The sequence below is a fragment of the Wyeomyia smithii genome, chromosome 2, assembly GCF_029784165.1.
Source record: "Wyeomyia smithii strain HCP4-BCI-WySm-NY-G18 chromosome 2, ASM2978416v1, whole genome shotgun sequence".
In the NCBI taxonomy this organism is placed as follows: domain Eukaryota; kingdom Metazoa; phylum Arthropoda; class Insecta; order Diptera; family Culicidae; genus Wyeomyia; species Wyeomyia smithii.
This window is the reverse complement of record NC_073695.1, coordinates 1,173,261-1,199,348: the sequence shown is the minus strand read 5'-3', so window position 1 is coordinate 1,199,348 and position 26,088 is coordinate 1,173,261. Positions and strand designations below refer to the sequence as shown.

Here is a 26,088-nt window from a genome sequence, read left to right as displayed (position 1 = left end):
TAATGAGAAAATTCCATCAAACTACGATGAGATTGTGTGTTAAGAATTTCTATTTTATTTTAGTAAAAAAATATCAGTACCAAAAATATTAACAAAATTCAACAACATATTCGCTTTTTAACAAAAATAAATTGCTTTCTTTCTAAACACTTCTTACAATACTATTTTCCAACTATCACAATGTTTCTTAGTCACCTCCTAACTTAACTTAATTCAACCCAGCGGGTCGTGCATTCCACTCAGTAAAATTTGTTCCAAAACGCGAACAAATCTTCGTTCTGCCCGTTGAAGACACGCACATCGAAGGCCTTCCCAGCATCGACCGAATTGGTGAACTCGAGTACATCACATACCATCGAATGATGCACCTCGTTGTCGTTCTCACACTGCCGGTAAGGCTTCAGCTCAGTTGCCACTCTGGAAAAGGGGAAAGTTAAAAGCAACCAAATTGAGTTTTATCTCGTTGCCACTTTGCTGGCGGGTAATGTGAAATAATGGAAAGAACTGCTGCTGGAAGACCGTCCTACTAGAAGTTTGGTAATTTGTGAAATGGCAGCAGAAGAACAAAATTGGCTCAAATTGAACGATATTTGCGACACTTGAACAGTTTGAAATTGTTATTCTAATTTCACTATGCAGTCACGTTGAAATAATCGCAATAATACGAGCATATTGTTTCTCAAAATAGTCACGCGCTATGCCATTTTCAAACTTCCGATAACAAGAAAAAAACGGAAATCTTTAGAAATCACTTCACGCTTCATTGTTCCCGGCAATAAATCTACCATCTTCCGCCAGAAACTAGACAAGCTTCTCAAGCAGCAAGATTGGTGCTTCTTTCTTCACTTCGCTTGCACACAGCGCCGTTCCCATCGACATCCGTTTCGGAACGCTGGTGACAGGATAAGCTAATTTCGTACCCGGGCAGCGGCGTCCCTTTTCAGAAATCTCATTAAAACTTTAACGGCTCAGTCAGCGAGCAACTTCTTACCCGTTGATGGCGAAATCGATGAAAAAATTAACTAAGTTGTTCGACATCTGTGCCTCCTTCGAATCGGGGGGAAAATCCTGGAATAGCAGCGGCGCCCGGAAGAGGTAGATTAAATCGTCGCAGTGCACCACACCGTAGTCCTGCTGCGTGAAGGTATAGTAAAGCGAATAGGAGTAGCGACCCTTGAAGCTAAACTTGTAAACACTGACCGGAGCCCGCTTGACGTTGGCGAACTTTACGTGCTCCTTCACGGACGATTGAATTGGGTAGGCAAATCCCGCCTCTGTGTACAGCTGAAAGTGAACAGGTTGAAGTCATTTCGCTTCTAATTAAAACTGTTTCATTCGTGCGCTCGACTTACATCCATCAAACGGAAGGCATTTTTTTCGGTAATCAAAGGCCCCTCGAGAGTATCGTTGAAAAAGCGCTTCGTCAGTATTTGCATCAGCTCCTCGGAGGGTTCTTTTTCTAGCAGCATCGGCAGTAGATAGCTAATATTAGCGTTTAGTTCTTTGAGCAATTGCTCATTCGATGTGATGGCGATTGAACGAACGGCGCCCTCATTCGGTACGAAACTGGCCATCCACGGCAATTGCTGATAATTGCCCTTCCGCCACGACACTCGAGGATCCTCCACTAGAAAAGCCTGGTCCGACCAGCTGGCGGACTCCACCACCGGCCGGTACAGAGTGAGGGGGTCAATAGACCAAAACTGAAAAAAGGAAACATTGTTAAATTGTGTTTTTACTTTATCTGGTTGTGTTAACCTTAAGCTCATCAATGCTTTTCGATAGCGCATTTGCATCTGCATCGCGTAACGAATCAACAATCTGCTTGGATGAGAGATTCCGCGCACACGGCACTCCGACCGCTTCCGCTTGTCGGATAGCTAGATCCAGTGGTTTCGCGGTTGGAAAGCTCCAGGGTGCAATCGCGCTGCCACTCATCATGATAGCTCTCGCGAAAAGTCCCTCGCTCATACGGCTTATCATATGCATCTGTATCGAAGCACCGCCTGCGCTCTGTCCGAAAATAGTCACCAGCTCCGGATTGCCCCCAAAGCCGGCAATATTCTTGCGCACCCATTGCAATGCCATAACCTGATCTTTCAGTCCGAAGTTACCCGGTGCCTGAGCGTCTCCGGTGGACAGAAAACCGAACACCCCAAGCCTATACTGTAGGGTGACCAAAATCATTCGCCGCGTGTCCATAAAGTACTCCGGACCGAGAATCGAAGGACTGGCACCGCCCGAGAAGAATCCTCCGCCGTGAATGTACACCATCACCGGTAGAGCAGCCTTGGTGTTGTTTTGACCCTGCAAATATGTACCGAAAAATAATCATCAACTTTCCTCTACAATCAATTAATTAATCTTGCTTAAGAACATGACACGGCGTACGATGTTTGAACATGCAAGGTTAATAAAGTTTCCGATTCGCTCCGATGGCAGTGTGTTTTCCATTCGACAAATAGACATTTGTAGTGTCATTATGCACGAATCATTGCTTGAACTTCTTGTAGCGGAAGAAAACGGTTTGGTATGGGAAAATTGCGGTAATTCATTTGCAACTTGAGAAATCAGAGTCCTGGAAACGCCAGAGTTGAACATGAAGCGTGAAAATAAATCAATTTAATTTATAATGTTGCAATATGAGCTGTGCGATGGTGTTTGCATTCGCTTTTGATTTATTGATAGGCATAGCAATAATAGCAAACAGACTGTCGATTATTGACCCGCCCAGAAAATGTGGATTGTGCGAGAACGAGTTCTGCGCGCGAGAGGGTGTAAAAATGTTCGCTCACATTTGCATTGATCAGCTTGAGCACCATGTTAACGATCCCACACAAGTGACGATTATTATTTTTCTATGCTTGTGCGGTAATTTCTCATACTAGTACTCATCACTTTTTCCGCTTGATTAAACGATTATGGATGTTATTTTTCAGCAAGCACGTTGAACTCACTAGGTACCAGCATTATAATCGTATAAAAATAGCACTAGAATATATGTGGCGTAACAGGTAGTTTATTCTGGTTCGATAATGCAACTTTAAGTATCATTTCAGAACCGCGTGGTGATTAGGAGTTCTAGGTTGGATATCCAGTGATAGCACATATTTATTAGCTTGAACTTTTGGCTGAAATAAAGCTTAAAGGAACTGACTACAGGTATCAAATTTCCATAATAATGAAGTAAGACCTTTAGAGTTCATACTTTTATGAAAGAGGGAATGACGGTTTAAGTGGCAAAAGAAAAGAAAGTTACAGGAACCATGATGCAATGAAGATCATTGAAACAAGTTAAATCAGCTGACAAAAATATCGATTTTTAAAGTGAAGATGATTTACATGTAATTGTTTTCTCGAATCTAGCGGGAGTTCTATTTTGAGATTATTTTTGTAACTGAAAAGCTAGTGAAGCTAGTAAAATAATATGTTAGAGGACCATGAAGAATTATCAGGATTTTCCGATTGTACTGAAACATTCAGGGTTTATTTATTGTACAACAAAACAAAGTTTTGCATATCAGATTTTTTTTTGAAAAGATTAAGTGGGGTAAAAAAGACCCCTTGAAAATTTTGAGTAAAAAATATGCTGAAAATTATTATTGTTATTTATAAGTTTCTATCTAGGTTACATTATAGGATATTCGCCTCTTTCTTCGACAAAATTGTTATTTTGAAGCAATTTTTCTCTTATCAACAGAGCTGAGTCCTAAATCTAACGATAAATTTTTAGACCAACTCAAGAGCTAAAAGACCGAGAAAATATTATTTCGATTTTTCTGTAATTCAGTATGCTCACTGTACATTTAGAAACTTGAAAAGTGTGACCTATGCGAAGCCACCTTTAGGCTTGAATTGATTCTCAACCCGAAGCGATTCGCCTTGCCGTTGGCTGAACGTGCAACTCTACTTAGAACTGTATTTTGATCTGCGCTTACTCTATCACCGGCCTCAGACAACTCCACAAGACTTCTCCTCAGAATGAAAAGCACTGATCTGAATAATTTCTTGGATCATAGCACGTTTTATCGCTCAACGACTAGCAAGATAGTTTTATATAAGGTCAGTAAAACAATAAGAGAATAGTAAATCCGGAGGAAGGCAATTAGGCTATTAATGAACCCCTAGTTTAGAATATAGCAGGTATCTTTACAATAGGTGACACTGCACTGCATAATAAAAAAAACGTGCGGAAGACTGCAAAACGTTCGGAAAATGCTACAAAAGATCAATGGTTTTTTTTTCCTGTATGGACTTCCTCACTGCGACCAGATCGATTGTGAGATATGCCCGGGTGTCTGCTATCACCCGAACTTCTATTATAATAGAATAATAATACAGTCGAATCCCTCTATTACGACAATTTATCTAGCGACAAATCTCTCTATAGCGACAATCTCAATGATCCCTTTTGCTCTATATTCATAAAAATTATTCGTTTTATCGCGACATTTCTCTATAACGACGGTCCCTTGCGATGTCGCTATAAAGCGATTCAACTGTAATAATAATAATTAGCAGAGCTTGTGTGTAATGTACTACCCTTCCTTTTACACGCTTACTGTTCTTCTATACCAAGCCTCCTTCCTTCTGCCAAATATCACCAATTACAATTCCCTGGAGAAGTTTCATCGTGCGTCCTTCTGGCCAGTTTTATTGATAAAGAGGGACTTATTTTTAAGAGGAAGTCACGCAAATCTATTGTAGATTTCAGAGTAAAGGAAGGGTAACTGATGGGGAGCCTGAGAATGAACCCATGCTTGAAAGTCCTTTTTGACATCGAATGGTCTTATACTACTAAGATTCCAACCCACGACCATCCGCTTGACAAAGCGGACTCTGTAGCCTTGTGGCTACGCAACTGCCCAAGATCAATGGTTGCTGGTTCTATACAACAAAAATCAAAAGGTTACTATTAAGTATACTTGCTATTTTTCTTTTGAAGAAATTGCGTGAAAGTAATGCAATACATGTATAAATTACCTTATATAACTTGTAGCATAATATTAGCCAGTATTTTTTCCAAATGTCCAAATGTCTGAAATAAAATGTTCTAAGCCAGCCGATAGAATATTCCAATTATGGTATATGAAAGGGGAAACCTTCAGGTGAAATGTTGAAAAAGGTTGAAAGCCAAAAATGGCCGTCTTCGAGCCACCACTTCTAATTTTTAAATGCACAAGTCTCAGAAATAAATAATGCGTTCCCTTTGGAAACGCTATTTTATGCTTGCTTCACCGCAGCAAACATAAAATAGCGTTAACACAGGTGACGCATTAACTATTACCGAGTCCTGTGAAACTCCGTCAAATTGAAACAGTCAATCCTTTTCTTTTGATTTTCCTCGTTTTGAATCTGATGGATTGTTGATGCCTTTCTGAGAAAAATGCTTTGAAACCGTACCTGCGGATAATTCCGTGCAGCACATTTGTCCGCGTAAAACTGTTTTTCAATAATACATTTAACTAAAACATAGCTAACTTGTGTTCTATAGCTTTTCAATGGCATCCTCGGATAGTACAAAAATACCTATGCTTTAGTGAAGATAAAATCTCTTGAAAAAATATTATTCACGATGAGTAATGAAAAAACCTAAATTAATCCACCTAGCGGTCAGATCCAGCCTTTCTCAATCAAACTTATTATTTGTAAAAATAGATTTTTTGTAGAAGACTGAACCACTGCGACCATTGTTTGATCTATTGTGGTAAAAAAATAGATTTACATGAACGCTTCGATCCAATTAATGTTTATTCACTCTTCAGGTTCAAGAAAAATTGATGTTGTTATCTATACATATAAAAATGCAGTCCGGTCTGTCTGTCTGTCTGTCTGATCCAAATTGGCTCAAAAACTACCGAACCGATCGACGTGAAAATTTGTGTGTGGGGGTTTTTGGTGCCAGTAAAGGATCCTATGATAGTTGGAGACCTCTCCCTCTTCTGGAAGGGAGGGGTCCCATACAAATGAAACATAAATTGCTGCACAACTCAAGAACAAATCAAGCAGGTAAAACCGAATTTGGCATGTGGATGTTTTAAGGAGTAACAAATATGTCTATAATAGTTGGACGCTCCTCCCTTTTCTGAAAGGGAGGGGTTCCATACAAATGAAACACAAATTTCTGCACATATCGAGAACTAATCAACTAAATGGCACCAAATTTGGCAGGTACATGTTTTTAGTGGTAAATAATATGTTCATAATGCTTTGACACCCCTCCTGCTTTTGGAAGAGAGGGGTGCCATACATTAAACACAAATTTCTGCACATCTGGAGAACTAAACAACTAAAAGGAACCAAATTTGGCAGGTGAATATTTTTAGAGGTATAATGATAGAGTGCATAATGGTTTGACACCCCTCCTTTTTCTATAATGGAGGGGTCCCATACAAATGAAACACAAATTTCGCACAGCTCATGAACCAATCCAGAAAATTCAACCAAATTTGGTATGAGAATGCTTTTAGAGGTAAGAAATATGTTCCATAATCGACCTCAGCCAGCATTTTGGATTGTAAGATGGCAGCATCCGGTTTCTGGAAAACAGCCAAAAATGGCCGATTTCCACCCAATATAATAATATCCGGATCTAAAATGATACACAGTAGTTCAAATCGACCACAGATACCATTTTGAATTCTAAGATGGCGACAACAATGCAAGAAGCTAACCTCAGACACCATTATGAATTATGTAATGGCAACTTCTGGTTTCTGGGAAACAGCTAAAAATGGCCGATTTCCGTCTAACATGAATATCTCCGGGTCTAGAATGATACACAGCAGCTGTAATCGACCACAGACCCCATTTTGGATTCTAGGTTGGCGACTTTCTTCAACCAGAATGACGCTCAGAGGCCAGAAATTATCTTAAATACCATTTTGAAATCCAAGACGGCGACTTCCGGTTTGTGAAAAACAGCTAAAAATAACCAAATACCATCCAATATGCGTATCTCTGGAACCAGAATGATGCAATGAGCTAACAATTGACCTCAGGCACCATTTTGAATTGCTAAATGGCAACTTCTAGGAAACAGTCGAAAATGACCGAACAATACTCAATATGGATATTCCCGTAATTGAGATGATATATAGAAACCAAACATTGACCCTTGACACCATTTTGAATTCAAAGGCGACCACTGTTAGTTTCTGGAAAACAACCAAAATAACTAAAAACCTCCCAATATGAGTATTTCCGGTGTCAGATTGATGCCAGAAAATTTGGTGAAAATGACCGAATACCACCTAATATGAATATATTCAGAATTAGGGCGATGTACAGAAGCCAAAAGTCGAGGACGTTGTCATTTCGATAAGACCAATCATTTCAAACGATTTGTCTTTCGACTTTGATCATATCCTATGGCCGATTCGTCGTGCATTTGCAGACTTTAAACACATCGCGAGGAATCAATCAATTTGAAAAATTCAAATAGTACGATACTACATTTAAATTATGTTGAGGCCACATATATCGATCTAACCAGGTATAGCTTTCCTATTGAAATTTGAATTTCTTGTCTTTCCATAACTTTTGAGCCACATATCAAATTGTTATGAAGTTTGTTATTTGTAAGTTTGAGAGATGACTCGTTCGTATGGCACTAGTTATGTTCAAATAAGTCATGTAATCTTTGAGATAATAGACTTTCGTTGTTTTAATAACAATTTAATACATAACGTTTGCTTAAGTTCGATTATAATAAAATGAAATGATATGAGAACGTATAGGGCAGCCAAAATTTGAAACCACGTGATCAATCATAATTCATCAGTTAACCCTTAACTAGCCTGCTCATCTGATAATAATATTAATCAAATCGGTTATGTAGTTTCTGAGATAATGATGTTTCGTGATTTTCACATTTCGGTACATTACAAACGAAGTTACAGTCCGATTACAGTAAAATTCAATAGGGTATTATGAGGCAGCTAGACTTTGAATTTAACACTAATTTTGTGGAAATCGGGTCAGTCATCTCTGAGAAAAGTGAGTAAGTTCAAGTAGTCTTCCGAATATGTTCCTTTTCATAGCTGGGTTTCACATTTTTAAAGAAAACAGGCAAAGTAATAGTCCGATTGCAAAACAAATTAATAGGGTCTTATGGGGCAACTGGACTTTTCATTTGACACTGATTTTATGAGAATCGGTTCAGCCATCTCTGAGAAACATGAGTGAAATTAAACAGTCTTCAGAACACGTTTCTTTACATAACTTTAGAACCACAAGTTCAATCTTCATAAAATTCAAAAGTTAAGGGTTTTTCAAGTAGCCCGTTCAGTTGTGTAGTTTTCGAGATAATGATATTTCATGATTTTTACATTTTGATACATAACCTCTAAACTAAAAATCCGATTACAATAAAATTTAATAGGGTCCTTTGGGACAACAAGACCTTTCATTTGCAATTAATTTCATGAAAATCGGTCCAGCCATCTCTGAGAAAAGTGAGTGAGAATAAAAATCTGCACATACACACACACACACCCACATACACACACACACACACATACAGAAAATGCTCAGCTCGTCGAGCTGAGTCGAGTGATATATGCCATTCGGCCCTTTGGAGCACTTTTATACTTTCGGTTTTGCAAGTGATTGCTATACCTTTCTAGGAGAAAGGCAAAAATGTGAATTTTGAAAGTATTGAAGATAGAGACGGGGAGAAACCTAAATCGATTGCTATCATGTTACAAAACGGGTTTAAAAAAACAATAATTTGGCACACTCACATCACTCATCCTCAATGCGGGTTGCGTTGCAGTAGGAACATGAGTGCGAGAAAATATTGAAGAGAGAGAACAACTTAGAAGATGAAGTGTTTTACTGCTATCATTAGCGACACCGGTTTTAAATCAACCGCTGCGTGGTTTAAATCAACCGCTGCGTGGTTCAGTCAACGATGAATTCGAAAACAACATTCGAATCAACTCAAAACAGCCTCTTCCCCAGAAGTATAGTCACAAATGCAACCTTCTGTTGTAAAGCCTGAAATGGTATATTTTCCCGACATTCTTTCGCCTGAATAACGTGTTGATACTAGACACCTTGTTTTCCACAGGAAACACAACGACGACCGCATGGTAGCAAAATGAGTAGGCAATAAAAAAAGAATAGCGATAAAATTTTCTAAGCTAAGAAATAAAAAGCTAGAAAAGGACAGAGGAAAATCGCAAAAGAAAATTGTTTCTCTCCGGGGTTTCAGAAGAATTTGTTTAATAATATCAATCTACCAACAGACTCGAATTCGGGGGGTCTTAATATTCTCCACACGTACGGAGAATTTTGTGCTACAAATCCCTGACAAAGGTCTGAAAGATTACTTTGCCTTTGCAGTCGGACATTCAGAAGTCGTGCCGGAAGCGGTTTGTGATTTACTTTTTTGGTCGATAAAAAAGCATAAGATTTTTGATATCGAAAAAAATGTTTATGCCAAATATTTTAGAAATGGCTAGAGTGTCATATCAGTGAAGTGAGAACGGAAAATGCGACGTTTCGCGTGGAATTATTTCACGACCATTTTGAACGGTGAAATGATTCCACGAAGATACCATAAGTCTTAAAGTTGATTGATTTGTGATCTAATGGTAAATATTGGATTTATTCTTCAGTAACGAAGCGAATCAGAGTTTGATCCGTGCCTTAAAGCTGTCAATTTTTCATTTTTTTGCCCGATGAAAAAAATGCAAACTAGTTCAGGAAATTTTCGATACCGGAAAAACATTTTTTTTCATGTCGAATGTCTTAGAAATGCAGAACACGTCGAGATCTGGTGTTATCTAGAAAAACGGGAAAAAACGACTGTCTGGGACTTAGACATTTTTGACCTGGAAACAATCTTATTTCACTTGTCCTATTCTCAATTTCACTTCACTGTCAATCTCACTCCACGGAGGTGATTTTTGCCACCTCACTTGAGGTGGAATCGGGAATAGGTCTAAAAAAGTGGAGTGAGCGTGAGAGTGAAATATATTTCACCGTGAAGTGACTCCCGTAGTAAGCACCATTAAAAAAATTGAAGCAAATTTTCTAGAGGGTCGAACCCTAATCCCCCCTCCCTTGCCTGCGTCACTGCCAAAACGTAAACAAAGTAACCACTTATTGTCAGAAAAATGAGGTTAAAGAGATTCGGTGAGATGGTCTATAGTAGAAATACTAAGAGGGAGAGATAGGCGGAGAGAAGGCTGCGAGCCGAACGAACTGTCAACATCTGAGCCAAACGAACAAGAAAGGTAACAACACATTGATAGGCAAGGTTGAAAATTGTATTTTCAACCGAAGACTTGTGAGCCTTCGTGAGTTAACAAAATAATAATCAAATGTGGTGAAAATTTATAAAATTAAACATAAACATAAAATTTGACACCTTCACGGTTTTTGTGATGCACTTCATTATTCCCCAGGACCAACGTTGCCAGAAGGTCATCTTTGCGAGATGGACCGTGACTGGCCTTTACCTCCCTACACCCAGCGAGAGCGAAAAAAAGGTCATCACCTTCAATTCTGCCAGGAATTTTACTCAAAAATGAGTACCAGATTTTTGCCAGGTTTTTTAATATCGTTTTGTCAGATTTTATTTAAAACTTAGTGGCAACGCTGTTCAGGACTTTCGCCGTCACCACCGATTTTAAGAGTCGAATGAAAAGTTAGAAAAGTTAGCGCTTTGAGAAGTGATTTGGCAAATTGGCGTTTTTTCATCGCCTATCTCCATACAAAAAAGGGTAATAAAAAATAGTATATTTTCTTTCTGCAAATAAATTTTTCCAATCAACTTTTTTGAGTGAAACCAAATGTAGAATTTCTAGCGTATAACGTCAAGTTTAATGTTATATTTGTTCAGGAACTGGCACTAAGCTGATCTTTGGTAAGTGAGAGGAATGTAAACAATCATAGGCATAAGCCGGATTGAGGTGCTGGGGGGCCCAGGGCAGATATTTTCGGGGAACCCACTGGCCCTCTTTTCTTGAAAAAAAAAATTGCCCCCTTCCACCCCCCCCCCTTTTTTTAAATCCGGGTCTGAGCACTATCAAACCTAGCACCATTTGCAAACCACTTCCAGTTTCACCCTCAATTTATATCCAAAACCAATTTTTATCCAAAAACCAAGAAAATTTTTATCCAAAACCAAGCAGATTTGAGAAATGCAATCATAATTTCATAATTTTTATGTAAAATGATGCCTGAAATAAGTTTAGTATATTCTCAGCTCATCTTCGCCAGGACTTACAAACGGAAAGGTCCAAAAGCGTAAAAAATGGACCCATTCCGCCTGATTCAAGCCACAAGAATGTTACGTAGAAAAAACTGCCACGAAATATGGAATCACCTTACTCAGGTACCATCAGAATTCAATCCAGAAGACAACAAAGCTATAAGCCAAAAACTTGACAATAGTAGGAGGGTGGTATTCAAGACACGACCGCATGACGTTGACTACCGTATTCTTATATTCCATTAAAACAAATATATTCCATTAAAACAAATAGTAGTGCCGATTATTCTCGTTTACTGGTTAGTCCGTCCAGAATTCCAGACATTTTAGTATTTTGCAGTAGCCATGTACTACTAAGGGGCCATCCACCACATACCACGTGGACAGCTTTGGGGGGGGGGGGGTCTGTGTGATGTCCACGGTCCATACAAAATTTTTAGAATTTATATGGGCAGTTGTCCACGGGGGGGTGGTTAAAATCGTTAAAAAACTGTCCACGTGGTATGTGGATGGCCCCTAACAGCCACCAGCATTACGGGTGAAACCAGCACGAGATGACCGGTACTATTTTGTCTTTCCTCCTTTCAGCTGCTAACACCTAGCGTCCGTATGTAACCGGTACGGTTTACTGATGGGGGGAAATATTCGAACGGTACCTTTGATACCAAGGCTTCGTCAGTTAGTTAAATAGAAGGAGGGGCTAAGTAGAAAATAGAATGACAAGGAAGTATCGGAAACAGAAAGTGACAACAACAATAACAACAAAGTCAGATCGATTGTATCCGTTAGTGTCGAATGTGCTTGGGAAGAGAGGAGGTGTTTGGCTGCGCGGTATGATTTAGACAATCGATATTAATTACCAATTTTTCAATAGTGTATCTCAAACAATAGTTTGTTTTTGTTACATAAATTTAACCGTAAAAGAATTACTGATCGATTGATGCCAAAACCTCGAAAACTTCATTATAAATGACTGAAAAATAAGCGCTCGAAACCTGACCACTTTTCCCTGGTTGAATTACTAGACTTTCAAATTCAGGCGCCTAACTTCGATATAGACGTTAGTCAACGTCAAAAAAATTTATTTGCTGCGTGATGATTGACATGAATTGACAAAGCCCTGAACCCCGAATCCTTCCGTTATCTGTTCCTAAAGGACTGTGTTGGGCCATAGCCATACATTAGGATGTCACACATGAAGTAATAAACCGAACATTTTCGATATTCAAATACTTTATCACGTTTTCGGCATCTCATATCAAAAAAGATGATACAAATTTTCTCCAAAATAAAACTCGAATCTTTCATCAAGAGCAAGAAAAACGCAGTCGACTGATGAATGTTTCTAATCGTCCCATTGCGAGGCGAATAGAAACACACAGCATTTTTTTTTTTCAATAAAAGAATGTATTATTTATTTATCAAAATGGTAGTTACGCTTTTGATAGAGGAAGGCTAGACCCTTGTTTCAAAACTTTTATATTTGTTCTAAGCATTAAAGTATTTTTGTACACTGCAAAATATAACGGAGACTGTTTCTATTCGCCCCGTTATACGGAATCTAAAAACGCAAAAGGGGAAAATATGCCTATTTTTCGATTGGTTTTCAATCGATTTACTTCGTTTTACAGCAAACGATTGAAAAATCATCCATGCACCTGCCCAAATACAGAACATTGTAATTCGATTATTCGAACTATTGTACTATTGAAAATTGTCAATCCTTGTTGAAAGCTAGACTCTGACCTCTGATTAATCATTTAATGCTAGATCTCCCTTCACGGTCGACTCTTTGGGCTATGTAAGAGCCTGTCTCTGCTCAAACTTATCATCTCACAAGTAGATGAAGATTAGGACTGTCCTGATTAAGTAGCAGCAGGTAGCAGCACGTGGTCTTCGCGATTCTGTGGCTAACGATGTCGGTCGGCTAGCTCTCCCACGCGGTTGTGATAACGGGTTCGATTTCCGATCAGGTCAAGGATCTTTTCGAGCTGGAAATTTTCTCGACTCAGCACTGGAGCACGGTCCATCGTTGTACTTATCCTACAATATGCAGTTCTCTCAACTAATCTAGTTGATCGAGACCTGCATTAGCCCCCCAGACTAGCGTGTGATATTGTTTTAGGATATTTTTTGTTAGGGCACCGGATACAGCAGTACTTGAAATGATTATGAAGCAGGCAATCAAAGTCTGTGGGCCGTCAAATTTTCAGTGTGAAAATTGTTTTTCGAACTTAATTTCTATTTTTAACAACGGCTTTTTCCGTTAACACGTAAGTTGCGGGTTTAATATTTATATTTTTCCAAATCTGTATCATATTTTCAGTTCGCTAATTTTCCCTCTCTTTACTTCATATACTGTCTGCTTAATAAAACTGTTTTTCACTATGTTTTCAGAAGAATGCTTTATTTCCACTGCCGGTAACAATACTGAGATGCGTTCAGCATCACATTGAATTTAACAACAAATTGTCCTTTCGAGGATAAATTAGATATTTAGTGGAAAAGCTAATATTTTCTCGTTTATTCATTACCCAAGCAGCAAAATTTGTTTGAACACAAGTTTCAGGAATTAAACAGCAATGTGTATGAACATATGCATAGAGTTTGATAACAACATGGTACAACACACAAACGCTGTAAAGAGCATAGGTTCATCAATACAGCATCATTCCCTTATGTAAATCGATCGTTCTGCGACGTAAAGACATGGACATCAGTATGAAACTCGTCATCTCAGAAACAAGCAAAAGTTCTCTTTTGTACTAAGTTTCAAAAATATTCAATGCAAGTAATGTAAGAATCAACCTTACGTAGTTCAGTGCGTCTTGAACTGTCCTACAGATCAGACGTTTTTTCGGTTGCTTGTGGACTGGTCTTTGACTGCCTATAGCTTCAAAGTTTGTGTTTTGTCAGTGTGTCTTTAAAAGACTACCTGAAAGTTATTTCCCATCAGTCTTTCTCAAGACTACCTACTTTTGAATTTAACATTTGTTTTAACTTTTTTCGTATCACCTGAAATGGCTGGACGGAAAAAGAAACCTCGCATCGCTGCGGGGAGGAGAAGAGAGGCATCTCTTTCTGACACTTCGAGTGTCTGTAGTGACAATCCTTTTGATATTTTGCCTGAGCAAGAAGCTGGTGAAATGGAAGTTATTAATAATGAAACTATACAAAATATAAAATCTTTAAAAAAGGAGAAAGTTACACCTATTGTGGTAACTATTTCTTCTGAATTTAATATATTCAAAAAGGAACTTTCAACGTTTGTTTCTGACGTTAAAGTTACCTATCAAATTGGCCGTAGAGGTGAATGCCGCTTATTAGCCGACTCAGTAAAGGGTCGTGATCGTCTTGTTCAGTATTTAACTGACAAGATGTACAAATTTTTTACATATGACACCAAGAACACCAAGCCGTTCAAGGTTGTCTTGAAAGGTCTCACCAACGATCAAACCGTTGATGAGATCAAACTTACTTTAACAGAATTACTTGGCATAGCCCCTACCCAAGTAATTCTAATGAAACAAAAATCACGAGGCGAAAACAGTCAGAGAACTGGAATTTCCCTTGTTAATTATTTATTTCATTTTAACCGCAATGAGGTTAACAACTTAAATTTTTTTGAAAAAGCACATGCATTGTATAATGTGCGTGTAAAGTGGGAAATTTATAGGAAGTATGGCGGAGGTGAAAAGCATATCACCCAATGCCGTACTTGCCAACGTTATGGCCATGGTTCCAAATTCTGTAACATGGACCAAAAATGTCTTAATTGTGGAGACTCTTCTCACAAAAAGGACACATGTCCTGTGAAACAGAGTAAAAATTTTCGCTGTGCGAATTGTAACGGCAACCATATGTCAAATTTTTATCAATGCCCAGTCCGTTTAGCAATTGTTAAGGCAAGGCAAGGTAAACAAAATTCAATTTCTCAATTAAAACCAACTTCAAAACAAAATTCTCCAAGCGTACCAGTGACGCATAGTTTACCTACTCCTTTGCATACCCGTTTAACTTATGCACAGGTTACAGGTAGTTCGAACATTATACCGCCTAGTGTTGGTAGTTCGAAAAAGACCGCTAATATGGGTAAGCAAAACACGCTAGAAAATAATTGTACACCTATTACTCCAGCTAGTATTGCTGCCGAAAATATTTTTTCTAATGTCCACTGCCTGGGGCCTATTACGGCAGGTAAACTTTCTTTTTTGCAACAGGCAATGTTCGATCTTATGAACGCCATGTTGCAGGCAAAATCAATGTTTGAAGCCATTCAAATAGGCACAAATTTTACTGTTAAAATTGTTTCTAATTTGAAATTTAGCAATGATTTTAAATAAAACAATTAAAATATTAAATTGGAATGCTCGCTCATTGAAGGCCAATGAGAATGAGCTTTTTAACTTTTTAACAGTAAATAATGTGCATATTGCAATTATTACTGAAACATTTTTGAAACCTAACATAAAATTAAAATATGATCCCAATTACGTGGTTCATATATATGATAGGATTCAGGGTTCCGGCGGTGGAGTTGCAATTGTTATTCATCGCCGAATCAAACATCGTGCTCTTCCCCATCTTGAGACGAAAGTTATTGAAACTTTGGGAATTGAAGTTCAAACTGAACTTGGGATTTTATTTATTGCCGCAGCATATTTACCATTTCAATGCACACGCGAGCTCAAAAATTATTTTAAAGGTGATTTACAAAAACTCACCAGAAATCGTTCGAAATTTTTCATAATCGGCGATTTTAACGCTAAACATCGTTCATGGAATAATTCTCAAAGTAATTCCAATGGCAAAATTTTATTCAATGATTGTTCTTCAGGATACTATTCTATTTTGTCTCCGAATAGTCCTACATGCTTTTCTTCTGTAAGAAACCCTTCAACAATTGATTTGGTGCTGACAGATCAAAGTCATGTATGTAGTGATTTGATCACACATGCTGACTTTGATTCTGACCATCTTCCAACAACTTTTTCTTTATCACATGAATCAGTTTTAAACCCTATGAGCTCTGTTTTTAATCATAACAAGGCTAATTGGGAAAGATACAAAACTCATATTGAGAGAAATTTCAATAATGAGCTTGATTTGCAAAACGAAGTGAATATTGATTCCGCTTTGGAAGCATTGAAATGTGCAATTGTTGATGCCAGGAATTATTCTGTTCCAAAGGCTCAAGTGAAATTTGATTCATCAATAATTGACGAAAATCTTCAACTTCTAATTCGTTTGAAAAATGTCCGCAGACGTCAATATCAACGTTCTCGCGACCCTGTTTTTAAAACTATTTATAAAGATTTACAGAAAGAGATTAAACATAGATTTACTCTTCTGAGAAATCAAAATTTTGAGATCAAAGTTGAAAAATTGAAACCATATTCAAAACCATTTTGGAAGCTGTCGAAGATTCTTAAGAAACCTTCAAAGCCTATTCCAGTTTTAAAAGATGGTGAACGTTTTCTTGTATCCAATGAACAAAAGGCTCAAAGACTTGCTCAGCAGTTTGAGAGTGTTCATAACTCAAATTTAAATTTTGTGAGTCCAATTGAAAATGAAGTCACACGTCAATTTGATTTAATTTCTTTCCAGAATTTTTTACCTGCAGAAATAATTGAAACTAACTTGAATGAGATTAAATCAATTATTAAAAATTTCAAAAATATGAAAGCACCTGGCGACGATGGAATCTTTAATATACTAATCAAACATCTCCCTGAGAGCACAATGGAATTTTTAGTGAAAATTTTCAATTGCTGCTTCAAAATTGCATATTTTCCCAAATTATGGAAAAATGCAAAAATTATTCCCATTTTAAAACCGGATAAGAACCCAGCTGAAGTTTCAAGTTATCGACCAATCAGTTTGCTTTCTTCAATAAGTAAACTGTTTGAGAGAATTATTCTTAACAGAATGATGTCACACATCAACGAAAATTCAATTTTTGCAAATGAACAGTTTGGATTTCGCCATGGACATTCCACAACTCATCAATTGCTCAGAGTTACTAATATGATACGAGCTAACAAATCTGAAGGTTATTCCACTGGAGCTGCTCTTTTAGACATAGAAAAAGCATTCGACAGTGTTTGGCATAAAGGTTTGATTGCGAAATTGCAAACTTTTAATTTTCCAATTTTCCTAATCAAAATTTTAAAAATTATCTTACTGATCGAACTCTGCAGGTTGTCTATCAGAATTCAAAATCTGATAGATTTCCTGTCAGAGCAGGTGTACCTCAAGGTTCTGTCTTGGGCCCAGTCCTGTACAACATATTCACTTCAGATCTTCCTGATTTGCCTCCAGGATGCACAAAGTCATTGTTCTGCGATGACACAAGCATTTCCGTAAAAGGAAAAAGTCTTCGTGTCATATGCAGTCGATTGCAGAAAAGTTTAGATATTTTTTCTTCCTACTTGCAAAAGTGGAAAATCTCTCCCAATGCTTCTAAAACTCAAATGATAATTTTTCCGCATAAGCCTAGGGCTTCTTTCCTCAAGCCAAACAATAATCACGTTGTCAAGATGAATGGGGTTATTTTAAGTTGGTCCGACAAGGTTAAGTACTTGAGACTAAATTATGATAAAAAACTTATTTTCAAAGAGCACATTGAGAGTATACAAGCCAAGTGCATCAAATATACGAGATGTTTATATCCTCTCATTAACAGGAATTCTAAACTTTGTTTAAAGAATAAACTTTTGATTTACAAACAAATTTTTAGACCAGCAATGCTTTATGCTGTACCGATCTGGTCAAGTTGCTGTTCAACAAGGAAGAAAACGCTCCAAAGGATTCAGAATAAAATTCTGAAAATGATTTTGAAGCGTCCTCCTTGGTTTGGTACACTCGAATTACATAGACTTACTAGTGTTGAACCATTAGAAGCTATGTCAAATAAAATTATTAACAATTTTCGACAAAAATCGTTGCAATCCTCAATTGCTACGATAAGCTCACGTTATAGCCAATAAGTTAGCAATTAAGTTAGTTGTAAGTTTACTTCCCCTTTTCTGACAAGTAGGTTTAAATCGAATGATAAGTCCTAATTGCAAAAGCCAACAAATCCTAACAATTAAAATTACAAATTTTTAACAGTGTTGAGAAGTCACCATTTGTGATTGGACACACATACTCATTATTTACTAATATTTATCATAAATACTTAAGCTACTAACAAATCCCCCCTTAAAAAAAAAAATCTTACGTAGTTCTACGTCAACTTACGGTCGGGGCCTTGCATGCAACCCTTCTGTATTTTTTTTTAGTAAGTTTCTTCTACCAGAGACACCGTGTTAGTGTGGCAATGGAAATCGACTTTCCGAATTTCGTTTAGAAGTAGGGCTAAAAAGTTTCGTTTTCTCGAAAAAAGTCCCCATGCATAGCTTCAGCTCAATCGAACCTCGAGGACACATGCCTTAAAGCGGTTGAAGTTACACCTAATTGTCAAATTTTCGATATTAATTTTTTTATGCCAAATGTCTTAGAAATGCATGAAACTTCAAGATCTGATGTTATCTGGTGACTTTTTGGGGCTTGAAAATTGTTGAGCTTGAGCTAATGGAACGTATGTGAAATATTTGACCTTCGAATTTCGTTTATAAGTAGAGCTCAAAAGTTTCGTATTCTCAAACAATATCCTCATACAAAATTTTAGCTCAATCGGACTTGGGTAAGTGGTACATCAAAGCGGTCAAAGTTGAACTTTTTCGACCGATAAAAATAAGAAAGAAATTGAAGTGTTCAGTATCGATTTTTTATGCCTGATTTCCTACAAATGCATAAAACGTCAAGATATGGGATATCTAAAAAAATCACTGAGTCTTAGAAATTTTTGAGATGAGAAAGTTTGCAAGCTAAAAAGTTTCGAAGTCCCAGGAAGTCGATGTCGAAACTTTTTTTTCGTAATTATGCCTGAAAAAAACATGTTATTCTGGCTTCAAGTGCGTGAATGTCTGACTTGCAGACCAGAACTTGGAGAGTCCCCCAGATCGGGAGTCCCGTGGTATTTGTCTCTTTTTGAAATAATTTTTTTGCAGTGAAAAATCCTTTTACGAAACACGGGATCTTGGCGATCGTAGCTTGCTCTGATTAGTTTCATATATTCAGGTCATTGTTGTTACACTTGTAAAATAAAGATAAAACCAGCCCAATGAATGATATTTTACACGCATACACGCATTTTCAGTTGAGACTTATCCTTATTGAAAAACTGATCATGATGAGTTTTTTCCTTTTCTCATTATCTATCGATTAGAAAAAATCAAATTACAGACCGCGTGTCCCTAGAGTTCCCGTAGGCACAATGGCAATTGCGGCAGCACGTGTATCCGCCGTATAAACGGAGATTAACCAGACGCCAGTAGATCTCACTAGCGAAGGTCCAAAAGCACTTATTAACTATCAGCACGACGCGACGCGGTGCGGTGCGGGAATCGGTAATTAATCACCCTGCCGCCGGCAAACTCGCACTTATCGGCGCGAAATGCCCCGTAGTTAGCCACCCGTGGAGAGAGGCTTTATTACCGGCGCGTGGCAGACAAACATAAATGGGTTGATATGAGTACGAAAACAAAACCGTCTACTTGTGACCAACTTGACAACCTTGGCTGCCGTTATCTGATTATAAAAATATACAACGAACAAATTTGGGACCGTTTTTTTACGCCCTAAGCGTAGCTTAAAATAAGTGACAAAGCAAAACAATTACGTACCTTCGGTCGGTACACATTTAGGTACAAACAGTCCTCATTTCCTTGGACCTGTGCGTTCGGGACGAGATCATTTTTCTGAGTGCACATCGGTTTTTCCGCAGTTGCATTATATATCGTGCCTGCCTTCCAGCGATCGTTCGGTACGGGATTCTGTAACACAATCAGAATGGAGAAAAAGTTATCTATAGGCAAACGCACTTACATTGTATTGCACAATTAGGGCAATTTCCACGACAGTGCATTCAATATTTACTCGTGGGAAAGGTGTAGCCTTAGCTAAGGCCACACGCTGACTCGCCGCAATGAGACAAAAACCCAGCAGCAGTCACAGACTGATGCTTCGCGCTAAATAATTACATGGTTCGATTTGAACACTTACCGCAAATCGTAATTTCCCGACCGGTGGCTTAGCGTACGGGATTCCAATAAATGCATCGAACGGTTCACCCAAAAAGCCATCCATACTCGTACCACGCAAACAACCGTCCGCAATACAAACCACTAGCGGTAAGGAGCACTCCTTGGCATTATCCCACGGGCTAACGTCAGATCCTATCGGCTGCTTTGCACTCTGAAGCGTTTCATTTGTAACGCCCTGCACTTCACAGCTAAACAGCGCCATAAAGGTTAACGATATTCTGCACATTTTCCACATTTCCACTACAACCGCACTATCAGTAAGGCTTTGAAATCTCTTCACCAATCACGACACCGCCTACAGATTACGGGAATACTAATCTAGATTAACATCTTTAGTAAATAGCACTTCACTTCACATATTTCTCTGCACGCCACATTCATAAGTCTACCCGATCGAGTGCCAATCCGTCTACTTACACTGCGTATCGACTGAATATTATTCTAGAGCGCCACCAGTAATACCAATGAGCGCACTTAGCAAATAGAAGCCCGTTTTTATGAATGAAAACCCTCATAAGTTTTCTCTCTCTCTCTCAAATTTGCCCGGAGTGAACTTACTACAATAGACTAAAACACAGGATTGTCTCTCGTTAAATCTGATTCGCACTGCTCTTTGATTGCCAGCAATTATAAGAGGCACTTAGCTTTAAATCATACACGTCCTCTCCTGGCCTGGAGGAAAAGTACCGTGAAACGGGGCGAATAGAAACAGTCTGCGATATATCTTGCAGTGTACAAAAAATACTATAATGTCCCTTTATTAAGGGTGTAACGTCCATTTTGATAAAATAAGTAATTCATTGTTTTATTGAAAAAAAAATGTTGCATGTTTCTATTCACCCCGCAATGGGGCGAATAGAAACACTCGCCAATAAAATACGTTTTCCTTGTTCTGATAGAAAATTTTAGTTTCAATTTGAAGAAAACAGAACAATTGCATCATATTTATTGATATAAGAGGCAAGAAAACGATATAAAATATCAAAATAGTGGAAATGTTCGGTTTATTACTTTGTGTTTGTTATCTTATGAAAGAATATGTTCTATTAGAGTCATTTTTAAGAACAGAAAGAATCGGGGTTGGGTCAAGCATTTCCACCGGTCTGGCATCTTCCGGTGTTTCATCTAGGACACGACATCCGGGAACATTTTGTCTTGGTGGAACTGAAACCTTGATTCATATCTCTCGGGTCAGTCCATGTCGAGCATTATGCAGCAGAAAAATCCGACTTTCATCACGTTTTTGGAAACTAGCGTGGTTGTCTACTGGATTGAAGTCTAAAGGTAACATCCGATTTATCACAGAGTAGTTGATTCTATATTTCGTAACCGCTTGAGAAGGAAACAGTTTTTTGCGTAAAATCTCAACAGCAACAGGCGGAGCGAATACGTTTTTGGACTTTTTTGTTGGTAAGTCCTGACCATGATGGGCTGAAAATGCACAAAACATGTTCCAGACATCATTTTACATATAAAACATTATAGCATTTCTCAAATCCACATGTTTTGGTACAAAAAATAGCCGCTACGGCGTTGTTTCTATCCGCCCCGTCATTTTGAGAACCGCGAGTTTTCCATGAAACATAGGTAACGTGGTGATGAATACCTTACGCAATCCTTTAATTCACCGTAAAAACTTGAAATGCTTAACTACCGACCCAGTATATCACACGAACAAGTTCCAAGTGGAGCAGAATGGCTTCCACAGACAAAGTTTTTTGGTACTCGGAAACGTTCAGAATTTGAGCCCCCATTTTGCATTTTTTTAAGCAAACCGACAGTAGTGCTGCTAATCCAAAAATGGGTTTGCAGGACTTGTTTACTATTGAACTATCCAAGAAAATATTCTTTGCATGGTTTTTAAATGTAATCGAAGACTTAAAATCGCATTTTTCAAGTTCGGAAGTTTTGTTTCTATTCGCCCCACTGTTTCTATTCGCCCCGTTTCACGGTATCGCCTGCCAGCAGCGCCTTTTGCCAACCGACGGCGGTACACAAATGACCAGCACGTGTAACCGGCAACAAAGAGCTTGTGTACGGCAGGATCCCGCGCGACTGCAATCGATATCAGCCACACGCGGTATACGTAGAATCTTATCAATCCGAACGCGTCGTTTCGTTTTATCGGATGCCGCAAAGCATTCGAAGAAAAACTAGCGCGGGTAGCAACCGGTTTCAGGGAGTTGCTTGATCCGAAGAAGATAATTAGCGTATCGCGTGTGTATTTTTTTGACGCTAGAAAAGTTTTAAAAATGTCGAAATAACACAATGACTGCAATTATTAAAATCTAAAAGCTTCTGACTTTTCTTAAAAATGGTTTTTAATACTTTTTTATTCTGTGTAAATTTGTTCTAACAAGTGCATTCTAGTTATAAGCGAAATATGTAGTTTCATTCCAAAACAATTATTATTAGTTCAAAATAAAATATCGATCTATGGGACCTAATTCACAACTGTTTGCAACAATGATTCACTGGCACTAATGTATTGTGTATTTTCACGTGAGTTAATCAAATAAATATTGAAGCAAACAAATGCTGGCAGAAACAGGCAGCACGTGTGTAATAACCGATAACCGTGACAAATCGAATGAATAGCTGAGAGTAAATAGTCGGGAATATTGTTAGCAAAATTTATAACACTGACTGTGTCTTTCGGGAGTATGGATTTTCGTTAACCAGAACATTAGTTAAGATAAAGCTGTCAGCATTAATCAATATTGAACGGTAATTAGGCACCCACTGGAAGTACACTTTCACACTAGATAACTCATTCACTTCAGCACAGAAACACAAAACTTCACCCACGTGGTAACTCGCTGTAAAGCCGAAAAACGCGCGCGGATTGGTGCCGATAAAGTGGAGACCCAATCGCGCTATGCACCCGGTAACATCCCGTCGTGCGTCTTTTATATCGAAACCGTGATCGACCAGGACTAAGCGTTGCATCGTATGCATTTCGTCTGTATATGGGTGAATGTAACTCAAGCCAGATCCGGCCTGATGATCATTGAGAAAGCCGTTAAAAATTTGCACTACTGTGGTTGGTACAGAGCGAACGGTAGGAACTGCCCTGCAATTGATGTTCGATTGCAGCAAACATTACATATTTTTACATTTAGTGGGAACGTGCTCTATTTTTAAGGTGATTATATTTCCGGTGATTTTGATGAATTCGGATTGATTTTGGTTCATAGAAACCAAACTCAGACTCCATTTTTGTGACTAACCTATATTTATCTCATCACATTTCTTTGACGAACTGAACGGTCAATTTAATCATATTTTCGAAGTGAAACTTCCAAGCGATAGAACAATTCGCTTTGAAAATATGGTGGAACTTATCGCTCTTACGATATAGACTAAGACGATTTATAACTTCAACAATAATCTTTAGCGACAAAAAAAAACAATTTTCTTACTTTAGAGATATAAACTGATCTCAGCGAATGTGTGTGCATAACAATCCCATGTGACTTTCCATCACTTTTGAGATAACCCTGAGAAACTGCTTCACATTACGTGTAGATACTATAAAAAAATCGCAAAAAAAGCTATGTTTGTTACTAAACTTTTGAAAAAAAAACTTACAAATAAACAGGCTCAGAGGTGACAATATTTTATTGAAAATCATAGAAAATTGAATTAAACTAAAGCCGCTTTTTATGCGGGGGATACGTGCCGCGTAAAAAGAAACCGCGTAAAATACCGCATGAATTCCGGAATCCGCGTAAAAAAAACTCGTAAATTCCGGAATCCACGTAAAAAAAACAGCAAAAAAAAAACACTTAAAAGGCGACCTTTGTTTATAGTAATTACCTCAGATAAATACATGTTTCAAGTTTTTGTATTTTGAACGTTTTTGGCCGTGTGACTTGTATGCGTTTATGAGCAGTAAGGAGTAGGGGAAAGGGGGCAGTTTCGGACAGAGCTTAAAAATACAAATGGTGCAATTTTCAACCAAACAAAAAATATATGTAAGCTGGCAGCCCTTCCACCAACAGCTACCATATAGTTTGACAGCTCTTGGTTGTTTATTACTTACGAAAACAACACAGTGCCATTTTTCATTCATGTTTTCAGCCGTTTGAGCTTGAAGTTGTATGTATTCCTCAAATTTCTTTGTGAGAGATCTAGAAATTCAAGTGCACCAGTTCGTAATTAATATGTAATGAAAAGACGTGATAACAACGGGGAAACAAAGATCTTATTTATTAGAGAAAATTGAGATTTGTCTTCGGATGGTGGTGGGGCTCATTCGGACATCGTTCACGGGGCACATTCGGACACTTACAAAATTTGTATTTGATTGTTGTTTATTAACAAATAGCGATTTCGAGAGTCCTAAAAATGGTTCGGAACTACAAAAGGAAAACCGATAGAGCAAATGAGTTGGGAAGAGTTTCTAACGGAACAATGTCTTTGAGACACGCTTCTGATACCTGCAGAATTGAAAAAAGTACCTGTCGTCTGAAAAATCAACAAAAACTAAAACACGAAAAAATCAGAGAGCTTCTCGTCTAATCAACAACAACAAGTATTTACATTTCTAGAGAAATATTTGAAACATGGATTAACATACCGTATGCCAAGGCGATTGGAAAATTGTTTCTCAATGTTCTGGAACACTTGAATAAGGTTCCAGAAAGCAGCGTAATTGAACCAATTTTCTGTTGTCTGACAATCACGAATGCCATTGCACTTTGAACCAATCAAATATTGCCGTGAAAATCCTCCTTTTCCTCTCATAGCCAGTTTGTTCGTTTTTTATTTTATGAATTAAATTTAAAATAAAAGGATCAGTTTCGAGATTTGTGAAGCATCTGATCGCAGTCTCTGCTAATATGGAATAAAGAGTGGCAAAACACAAAATTTTCATTAATCTAAAAATTTTTCTCAACACTGTCCGAATGTGCCCCAGGACTGTCCGAAACTACCCCACACTCGGGGCACATTCGGACAAAAAAGCAATTTTGAAAAATTCAAATAAATCAATCGAAATCGCATCAACGCACACTACTAACACGCTTATATGATACTCCGATGCCCAAGTAACAGCCAGGATGAATCAGATTTTTTTAAACGTTAACAAAAAAATATTAAAAATCAAGATAGAAAAAGTGCCCCCCTCTCCCCTACACAAAACGCAAGTTACTTTGGAAAAATGCAGTCTGAAGCGTTTGCAATCAAATTGGAACAATTGGGAACTCTTATCAAAGAGTTCAACCAAAACAATGTTGATTTTATTGTTAATGATGATAACAAACTGATTCTTGTAGTAAGAGAAAAGAAGAGTCGCTTTGGTTGTTCAAATCTTAGTACAATCAGGCCATGCGATGTCGATGTTTGTTGGTTTATTCTCAGGCTCCCTCCTTACTTTTGCCTCCCTGGTATTTGTTGCTTGTTCTGCAGAATTCAACATAAAGGAAGTGTGATGGAGAAACTGATGTAGAATGGTTAGGATTCTACGAAAACTCGAACCCACAAATACCCGCTTGTTAATACTCCTCCAGGGAATTATAATTCGTGATAATTGGCTGGAGGAGCTGGGATCGGTATAGTAGAGCAGCAAGCTCGAATTGACCGTTGACTGAACTACGCAACAGTTTATTTGAAGAGCACATGCGTTGCACGGTAGGCGGTATCGTTAATGATAGAAGGAAAGCACTTAATATTTATTTGTTAATCTCTCCTATTTTATCTTTTCAATACTCT

At 38.0% G+C, this 26,088-nt stretch overlaps 1 protein-coding gene across 5 annotated transcripts; it reads right to left on the bottom strand.

The window, feature by feature from the left end:
• Positions 1 to 66: 66 nt before the first annotated feature.
• LOC129723263 (juvenile hormone esterase-like) lies at positions 67 to 23,252 on the bottom strand. Of its 5 annotated transcripts, XM_055677380.1 has the most exons (8): positions 23,117 to 23,239; positions 20,791 to 20,940; positions 20,333 to 20,668; positions 19,954 to 20,103; positions 1,759 to 2,307; positions 1,353 to 1,703; positions 992 to 1,284; positions 67 to 417 (listed from the first exon to the last, which is right to left on the bottom strand). In XM_055677380.1, exons 3-8 carry the CDS (start codon positions 20,606 to 20,608, stop codon positions 240 to 242), a joined length of 1,797 nt encoding a protein of 598 aa, XP_055533355.1. In that variant the 5' UTR covers positions 20,609 to 20,668; positions 20,791 to 20,940; positions 23,117 to 23,239; the 3' UTR covers positions 67 to 239. The 5 variants fall into 5 exon arrangements, with proteins under 5 accessions (XP_055533355.1, XP_055533353.1, XP_055533356.1 ...); XM_055677378.1 differs by lacking the exon at positions 20,791 to 20,940 and having other exon boundaries at positions 23,117 to 23,252; XM_055677381.1 differs by lacking the exon at positions 20,791 to 20,940 and having other exon boundaries at positions 23,182 to 23,244.
• Between the last annotated feature and the right edge of the window lie 2,836 nt (positions 23,253 to 26,088).